The sequence below is a fragment of the Macadamia integrifolia genome, chromosome 8 (genome assembly GCF_013358625.1).
Source record: "Macadamia integrifolia cultivar HAES 741 chromosome 8, SCU_Mint_v3, whole genome shotgun sequence".
Classification (NCBI taxonomy): Eukaryota; Viridiplantae; Streptophyta; class Magnoliopsida; order Proteales; family Proteaceae; genus Macadamia; species Macadamia integrifolia.
The window spans coordinates 4,712,432-4,721,543 of NC_056564.1; the positions used below are offsets into that span (position 1 = coordinate 4,712,432).

Genomic DNA, 9,112 nt, shown 5'->3' on the forward strand with positions numbered 1-9,112 from the left:
TTGTTGGCTTCCTCTTTTCCTTTTCCTCCCCCTGGTTGATTCTCAACCCCTGCAAATGCATTCCTTCAAATTATCGGTTGAAATACTATAACATTGCGTGAATTAATGAATTTTTTTTTCTCAAGGCGTTTTCCACCCTTGATTTGTGGTTGGAGGTTGTGAAAACTCATCCCGGAAGGATCCATCTGGATTAGTGGATAATTTGTTTTAAAAAGAAGAGTTATTTTGAGAGGATGGGCTTTTATTTTGAGTATCAAAATTGTGAATTTTTAAGGTGACAAAGATTGCCACGCCGGTGTCTGCAGGTCCCTTCACATGAATATTTCATGGGCAATATTTTTTGTCTGCAGCCCCTGCTTCCACACACGGGTGTGCATTCCCAGGCAGAGGCACGGTGGTTATTGCACTCCCCTGTGTCTGGCACAGGGGCCTCTCACGAGTAGAAAATTGCCAAATGGAGTTATTGGGCACTTGTGGGTGGTGTCATTGTACTAAAAATTATAGAATGCTGATGACTATACTTAAAAATTTTCATTTATAAGCCAATAACTCCTTAAACCAATGATCTCTTTTTCTACCTCTCTCTTCCCCTCATTTCCTTGATTCTCTCCTTATCGGCTTATTCCCTAATATAAAAAAAATTCAGCAGCAAGGGTAGAAATATGCTAATGATACAAAATTCCAGAGGCTGAAATGAATGACTGCCATAGCTGTTCGGCTCTCTCTCTCTCCCTCTCTCCATAAGTGGATGACCCATCAACAGCAGCTCAATTTAATGTGTTAAATCTGTCATCACACATGATTACATTAGTAAAGTTGGGATAAGGCTGAATTTGTTGTATATCAGCGGCTTTAGATCATGAAATCGCACTTTCCACACCCGAGGGAATGAGTTCCAAGCTGTAGACACAGTAAGAGATTTAGTTTGGACAAGGGCATGTGGGTTTGGGTTTTGGAGATTGAAGATGACACTATTGCAACTCATGAAGTTGTAGTCAAAACGTGCAACTTGACCTTGTAAAATAAAGGATAAGGAACTCATGGTGGCTGAATTAACCCATCCTATTTTGTCTGTTTTTAGCCCTCAACTTTCTTGTAAAAGATAATGCTTCATATCAAAACTCATGTGCTGTTCCAAAAGGGATGGTGATTGGGACCAATACATTGTCTGCTCTTCCCATTCAATGGTTTGGATTTGCACAATTGATATATCATGTGGCAATAATCCTTTTGTAGAGTTAACATCATCTGAAGCAGCTGACCCCTTGCACTAGCAGTTCTTGATCAGTTGGGACCCATCCATAATCCATTCTGGAGTTAGTCTTGTTCTCTTCTATGCCTCTGCATGTGATCATGTATTACATTTCTGCACTGTGACCGGCTTTTATATGTATGTGTATAGTGAGTGAATGGAGAAGTGAAGTCACACTCACCAAAAAAGAAAGAAAGAAAAAGTGACCCACCTCCCCCTTGGGGCACACTAGCTAGCCTTCATCACATGATTCTATTAAGTAAAGCTATTTTGAAACTCTTATCAAGCTTAAGATAGCTTAGATTTAAGGGAAGAGTGGCAGTGAGTCACTCTCTGAAAGTGGGCACCCCTTATATATGCAACTCATTAATTGCAATTAAGGGATAAATTAATGCAAACTGAATGGACAGGATAAACAGAGATGCAACAACAATAGTGAAAATTCATGAGCCTCCCTACTTCTAGAATGACTTTTGTTTTGTAGCACATGTGCATGAGATATATCTTTTGGAAAAGGAAACTTTTCCCTTCCTTTGTCAAACAGAAGTGATGGAGTTTCAACTTTTTCTTACACTTTTTCCCCCTCCGACCCTCTTAATGATTTTTTTCTCTTGTAAGGCTAGGGTTTTGGGTTCTCATCTCTAAGGAAGAAAAATGGATTTCTTCACCTAATGGTGATGTGATAATATGATTGAACTATTGGCTCATCATTAATTTCTCCTATTGTTCAGAGCCGAAAATATTTTTCTCCAATACGATCAAAGGGTCAAATGGGGTGGATGAAGAAATTCTCTCCTCACCTTAAGTGGGGAGGAATCAAGTCCTTTAGGCTATCAATGCAAATGCCATTTCACTAATTTCCAAGATGTTATTATTATTATTATTATTTGTTTTATGGATAATGGTTGTTTGGTTCAGATAAGAATCAAATATATACAAGGGGTTTATAAATACTTAGTTGGTCGAAGCTGTTGGGTGGTAGGTTGTTTATCCAAAATTCAAAGCAACTTGACCTCACAGCCTCACACAAAACAGGTACTTTTTCTATTAGGGATCAAACTATTTGGTAGCAAATAATTGTGTTAACGTATAGAGAGAATTTCTCTAGTTAGTTGGCTCACCTTCTTCTTCTTTTTTTGAGTCATCCAAGTAAAAGTTAATCCGGGCCATCTATGAATTAGGGTTTTTTTCTTCTAAATTTGTGGTTTATTATACCTTTCAATAAAAAACATGGGTTAGTTTGTATATTAAACTCTTTGGGACATTTTACCCACGTAGCCTACTAGTGGTTAAACGCCCATAGTGGTTTAGTTGGATTTGAATCCTTTCTTTCTTTCAAAAGCCATGAATGAAATTGAAACTGATGGTCTACAGGAAATGCTAGAAAGGTGATGGTTTTAGTACTAAATAATGTAACTATGGGTATAGGATTGGAAATGTGAAGTTGATTAGGGTTCATAGAATTGCAGGTTATTAGTCCCCATCAACATGATCAAAAAGCACAACTCAACTATCCTAACATCATGTAATCCAATGGAATGGAATTTTTATTTTTCTTATTGGAGGAGCAGTCCCCCCAACTATCTCTTCATACATAACTAACTCTTATGTATCATTTATTTTGTGGAGATCTTTCTTGTAATTGAAGGAAGGGAGAAGGGTCTCCTTCAACGGAACCCCCTAGTTCTTGTTTACCTAGTCATTCAGACATTTGTTCTTTTTCTACAACTGTTCTCCTTCTCCCCCTTTTAATTTCTCTATTTCATCCACTCAGTAGAACAAATCCAAATTATCCACTTAAAAAAGCTTCCTTTTTTCGAGGGATCTATAATTTTTTGTAATTAAATTTAATTTATATGCTATACATGTAAAGCTACTGTATTGTGGTATAGTTGGTCAATGAAAATAAACCATTGTAATATGGAATTTTATGTGGTGTAACTTAAAATTGGTGTAGTTTCTACACTATATATTAATTTTACATTGTCAATTTTCAAGTCAACATCCTTCTAAATTGATGGAGAACCTTTCCCCTTAATAATATTGGGATACTATGAAGGACCATTTTAATAATTATAATTTCAATTGTGGATCCTTTCCTTTCCTCCTTTTTTTTTTTTTTTTTTTTTTTTCTAAAGGAAGGTGGGGTCGATGGGCAAGAATGATGATGGTAGAAATTAGATTTGTTTAATCGTCATTTAAAAACTTATGTTGTTAACATTTCAAATTTTAATATCAAAGATGTTCCAAATCAACAAGTGTATTTTTTTTTTTGGTAGAAAATAAACAAGTGTGATTCACATTCATACTAAGAGTGATTTTTTACACAACACCAACTCCAAAGAAAAAAAAAAAAAAAAACAAAACAAAACCTTTAGAGGTGCTTTTAAAATCAAGCTTTATTTAATTTAAGATAATTTAAAATTTAAGGGAGAAATTTTATACAAAGACAAAGTCTTTTCGTAACCAATTTGCAGCTAATAAAATATAGATATTACTATTTTGCATCTAAACTGATAATTGTTTACCACTCCACCTACTTACTTGTAGATTTCTCTATTTTTATGTTAAGGAATTTCTTATTGACATAAAGAAAGACCTGTGCATTTAAAATTTGATTTTTAATCAAGAAATCAATTGACATAAAAAAATAAAGGAGCAAGGACAAATAGCATGTACAAAGCGAAAGAGCCTGTTAGATGAAGGAATTAATTGCGGAGAGTGTTTCATTACCATTACTCTACTGCAAATTGAAGAAAACAATGTGAATCTCATCTCAAGCAACAATGAAAGAGCCAAATAGTATTGATAAGCCAAAGACAACACAAAATAGGTTGGATTGCAACACTCTTTTGAATCATCTATTGTTCCTCTTTTTTTTTGTTTTTTCTGTTAATCAAGGTGTCTGGGTTAGCTTATGCATAACTCAACTAGAATCACATATTCTTCATGTTTGATGATTTGATCTTCATTTTTTGTCATTATTTTCTTCTTTAGTCAGTAAAATGGTAGAAGAATTTGTAAAACTCACCTCTTATAGCAAGATCGCTAATTTTATTAAATTAATATCTCCAAAAAATTATAGATTTTAGATTTTTTTTTTCCCTTAATTTTGATGTCTATTGTCTAGTAAATTCTGACTTGATTTAGTTCATAAGTCAATTTCATGTTTAATTCTATATTCTTACAAAAATGATATCGAAATCGTGGGGGCAAAATTGTCCGATCAAACCTATACAGCCAATCCATATCGGTACTGACAACAATTGATAATGACTACGTGGGCATCTCACAACCCCAGCTGGACCTGACCCGACCCAATAATTGTTGACTTTGAAGTAATAAAGAAGTGTGGTTTTAAAGCAGTCCCAATCCGGGTAGGATCGGTCCCTTCAGTCAACCCAACGGTTCAGCTCCCTTCCTTGCTAAGTTGCTGTATATATTCCTCACCTCCTAAAGGAAGCAAGGAACAAGATTAGCTTATACTTCACTTAAAAAAAAATATAGCCATATAGTGGTAACTTTGTAGGTTTTTTTACCCCGTTTTCATTCAATGATTGAAAAGTACGATCATATATGTTCGTATATATACATTTTTGTGCATGAAACTTTTTTTTACCTTAAAAGGAAAATTTTATTTTTACCTTCCTCAGACAAATTTTGATCCCTTTCAAATATTTATATTGTTACATGACACAAGGCAACAACAGGAGAGCAAAACCCATTATCTCTTGGGACCCTACACTCCACAAGGAAGGCAACAACATAGTGAGCAAGCAAGCACTTGTTTTTGCAGTCAATTTTGACATAATAAGACCGACATAGCAAATCGTAAAAATTAAATACAAGATTTATAATATCGTAGTGGAATTGATCGAGACAAATCTCAATTCTAGCCAATCCAGCTTGAATGATCCCCTTTCAAAACCTAGGGTTAGGGTATATTTCGGCTGATTGCAATCTCACCAATCTTGAGCGGTTTCAATTCAAATCAAATTTTCTACACCCCCCTACCCCAAAAAAACAAATCAAATTGGAATTGGTGGATCTTGGATCCGGGTTTCAAACTGATTGGATATTTGGATATAGTCGCGCGTGACTGCACACGTGTACACTAGGAGGTTCCTTTCAGTTGTTTGGCTGATTCAGATGTCGTGGTATCCTCCCACGTGTCCTCTGTCAGTACAAAGTATAATAATAGATCGAACCATGAAACTAAATTAAAAAAAAAAAAACCATTTTTGGGACCGTAGGGATATGCGGAGCCGCGGAGGGGTTCGGCAGACCTTAACATCTCAACTGAAAAACGCTACCTGTCAGCTTTCAAGTGTTGTTAATGCTTCGAAGCCTCCAAACCCCTCATTGTGCGGATCCCAATCCCCATTACCCGTAGGGACTGTCATCTGTTCCCCTTACCCGGGAGGGAGGGAAGTAGAGAGAGAGACAGAGAGAGAGAGAGAGACTGTGCTGTGGATGTGGAAGTTCTAACTTCAAAAACTCTGGTTTCTTACTCTGCAACTATTGCATTCCACTCTCCTCCGCAGCAATAGGTCTCTCTGGAACTCTTTTTTATCTTCTTCTAATGCTCCGCGGTTACGGTTTCTGATTCGTCGCCATGAACCGGAGTTCAAAGGATTCCTTCGCCGGCGGGAGGAATATCATGGCCGGATCGCAGCACCGGAGGGGGAGGAGTACCTCTGGAGTCACTAGAGACACGGATGAGAACTTGGATCTCTTCTCGAGGAATCGCCGGAGCCTCTCTGTCACATCAACCGACGAATCCGACGGTACCGATCTTATGATCATTTCACATTTTTCATTTTTTTTTTTTTGCTCATGCAGCACTTTTATCTTTTCGTTTGATGTGACTGTAATTCCTTTCACTCTGAAATTGATGTCGGATTTGGTTTATACTGGAGCAACCGGAGCTTCTTCTGTGTCTTATTTTTAGTTTAGTTTTCAAATTTGTCGGCTTCCGGGGAACTATTCTTACTAATACAGACTGAAGGTTAGAGATGAGAGATCATATTTTTCTTTTAATCAAGCTCGATGTGCTTGCTTAATTATCTTGAAGAAGCTTTGAATACTGTTTCTTCTTCTTCGTTTTGCACCTCCGGCGAAGTTGCATAAAAATTCGTTTTCCTTTACGCAGATGGACTTTACATTTTTCCTTAATGTAATTTTCTGTAATAGATTTATCGAACACGGATGAATTTGATAATCTATCGTCTACGCTTATAGTTTAATTCCTTTAAATGTTTCACTCCTGATTTCGGCGAAAGTTGGTTTTCTGGAGTCCCTGTTCTTTTTCTTTTATTATTCGGTGAATTTGATTTTCTATTACGAGTTGAACCAAAAGATTATTTTTCTTTCATTGAGAATGATCTCTTGTTTTTGTTTCCCAATCATTTAGAGTGCTGATATGTCTGGGTGTAATAGTTGCAGTGTCTCTTAAATTATGGAGACTTTCAGTTGGATCAGCGAAACCAGCAAGTAATGGAACGGATGATCTACTGTCATCAGAAGATGGAGGCAAGCACGATTATGACTGGTATTTATCAACTATATCTGCTTCTCATTGAAACCTGGATATTCCCCTTTATCTTATAGCAAACTAGCATTCCGTCGCATCTGTTTCTATAATTCGTAACTGAAATAACTTGTGTACATTGTTATTACTTTATTTATTATTTATTTAAAGGCATCTCAAAATTTTCTGGCATTAGACTCCCTGCCAAGTTTCTGGAAACTTGCTTCCTTTAATTGCACTAACAAATCCATTCTTAATTCTCTGACTTAAAATCATCTTGAACCGGTAATTGTGGGCAATCTTTTCATTAATCCAAAAATCCGCATCAATAAAGTCAGTCTTGATTACATATATTCTTGAAGTCCAGATCAAAGTCACATTTCTTAAATTACAGAGGGTTGACTACTTTTTACCTCATAGCTACAGTTTGGAGGGTAATTTGTTGTTTGGTGCCTATCATGCCAGGAGCTCAGTGCTATATTGGCATCAGGATACCTTTTTATGCATGTAGAATGTCGCCACAATGTCTAATGCTAAGGTGGATGTTATCGAAATATAAATTCCACATGTGGCAGTTCTATTGCTCGTAGCCAAGTTCTCTGCATTAGAGCTTGCCAAAATTCCATGACCTTTTGATGTAGTTTATTCGTCTTTTTCAGCTGATAGATCCTTCAAATATTACATGATTGGATGTGTTACGAGCTTGATAGCTACAGTCTGGAGGGTAATTTGTTGTTTGGTGCCTATCATGCCAGGAGCTCAGTGCTATATTAGCATCAGGATACCTTTTTGTGCATGTAGGGTGTCGCCACAATGTCTAATGCTAAGGTGGAGGTTATCAAAATATAAATTCCAGATGTGGCAGTTCCATTGCTTGTAGCCAAGTTCTCTGCATTAGAGCTTACCAAAATTCCATGACCTTTTGGATGTAGTTTATCCGTCTTTTTCAGCTGATAGATCCTTCAAATTTTACATGATTGGATGTGTTACGAGCTTGATAAAATTGAGTTTTTTGAGTTTATTTTTGTCTCAAAATTAGAGTCTTATTTGGGGTAGAATTTATTTGGCTTTTAAGTTGTTGCTACATCTAGGTTTAATTATTACCATTCAGTAGGTATGGTAGGTCATGCATTCCTGTTTCTCCAAGGACTTTTTTACAATTTTCGCGCAATATCTGAATCATTTATGCTTTGGGGGTTTGTGTACCTCAATCTGCATCCCCCTACATTTCTAATTACTGCAAACACAATTATCCACCTACTGCTCAAGTGATTAATTATCACCTATATGGTTCCTGTGACCTATTCATAGAGCCACTCTACTGTTAAATCTTACCAACTTCAAAAGCCAATATCTAAATCCTCTGATGTGGGCTGTAGAGGTGAATTTATTTTTATTTATAGCAACATCTAGATACCTCTGAGATACTGAGTTGAAATGACGCGGTAGACATCTATCCCTTCTCTCCCTCCTCCAGCCCTGAAAAAAAAGGGTAGGCACATCTTACCACCAAAGTTCCTATGTGAGCAAAGTAACTGAAGATGTGTACAGTATTTGTATAATTTTTGTATAATTTTTGCCCTTTCCAACTAGGAGGTATAGATTTTTTTTTTTTTTGGGTGGGGAGGTCCAAATGAAATCTTTCTTGTAATCCTTTGCAACTTTACTCACTGCTAAGTCTATGAAAATGAACAGTTATTTGCAGCTAATACATGTATTTTTTAATCTGTGTGAATAGGCTTCTAACTCCTCCTGGAACTCCCCTTGTTTCTTCGTTGAATGCAAGTGAGCCTCAACCAACTTTACTGGCTCCTCGGAGTAGTTCCTCTCTTAGATCTGTCTCCATCACCAAGGCTTCAAGGGTAAGTGTTTCCTTCCTTTCTTGTTCTGTACAACTCGTTTGTTTTTTTGGATGTTTTAATTAACAGAGGATGGTACTACAATTTTTATTTTTCATCCGAATTTAAAATTTAAAATAATTACAGAAGAAGTCCTGCTTCCTAATTGCTATTGTACAACAAGGTTGCAAAAAAGTCAAGCCAATCTGGTCATTCATACTGATGTTATGCTTCTGATCAGTTACGTTTATTCTGGATGTACAAACACACATAAGTAAATCAATAAAAGAGAGCTCTTGGAGATGTGGGTTGTATAAGGCATTCTGAGATGCTTGATTAGTCTTATTTTAGATGAACTTTCCTTGTTTCTGACACAATTGGAAACTCAACTCAATGGATCTTATATTTTTACCAGTTCCAGCTGAAGTTTGAGTTAGTTTAAGTGGTCAAATGCATGAGCATTGATTGAAGTTTTTTTTTTTTTTTTTTTTT

At 36.3% G+C, this 9,112-nt stretch overlaps 1 protein-coding gene across 2 annotated transcripts in view; it reads left to right on the top strand.

The window, feature by feature from the left end:
• The first annotated feature begins 5,530 nt into the window (after positions 1-5,530).
• LOC122085501 (endochitinase A-like) overlaps positions 5,531-9,112 on the top strand; it is a 6,245-nt gene continuing 2,663 nt past the window's right edge. The window contains exons 1-3 of one of the 2 annotated variants that reach the window (XM_042653959.1): positions 5,531-6,039; positions 6,698-6,803; positions 8,521-8,644. In XM_042653959.1, coding sequence (XP_042509893.1) covers positions 5,868-6,039; positions 6,698-6,803; positions 8,521-8,644 — 402 coding nt within the window. In that variant the 5' untranslated portion in view covers positions 5,531-5,867. Of the gene's footprint in view, positions 6,040-6,691; positions 6,804-8,520; positions 8,645-9,112 lie in introns of both variants that reach the window. The other variant, XM_042653958.1, reaches the window with a different exon arrangement.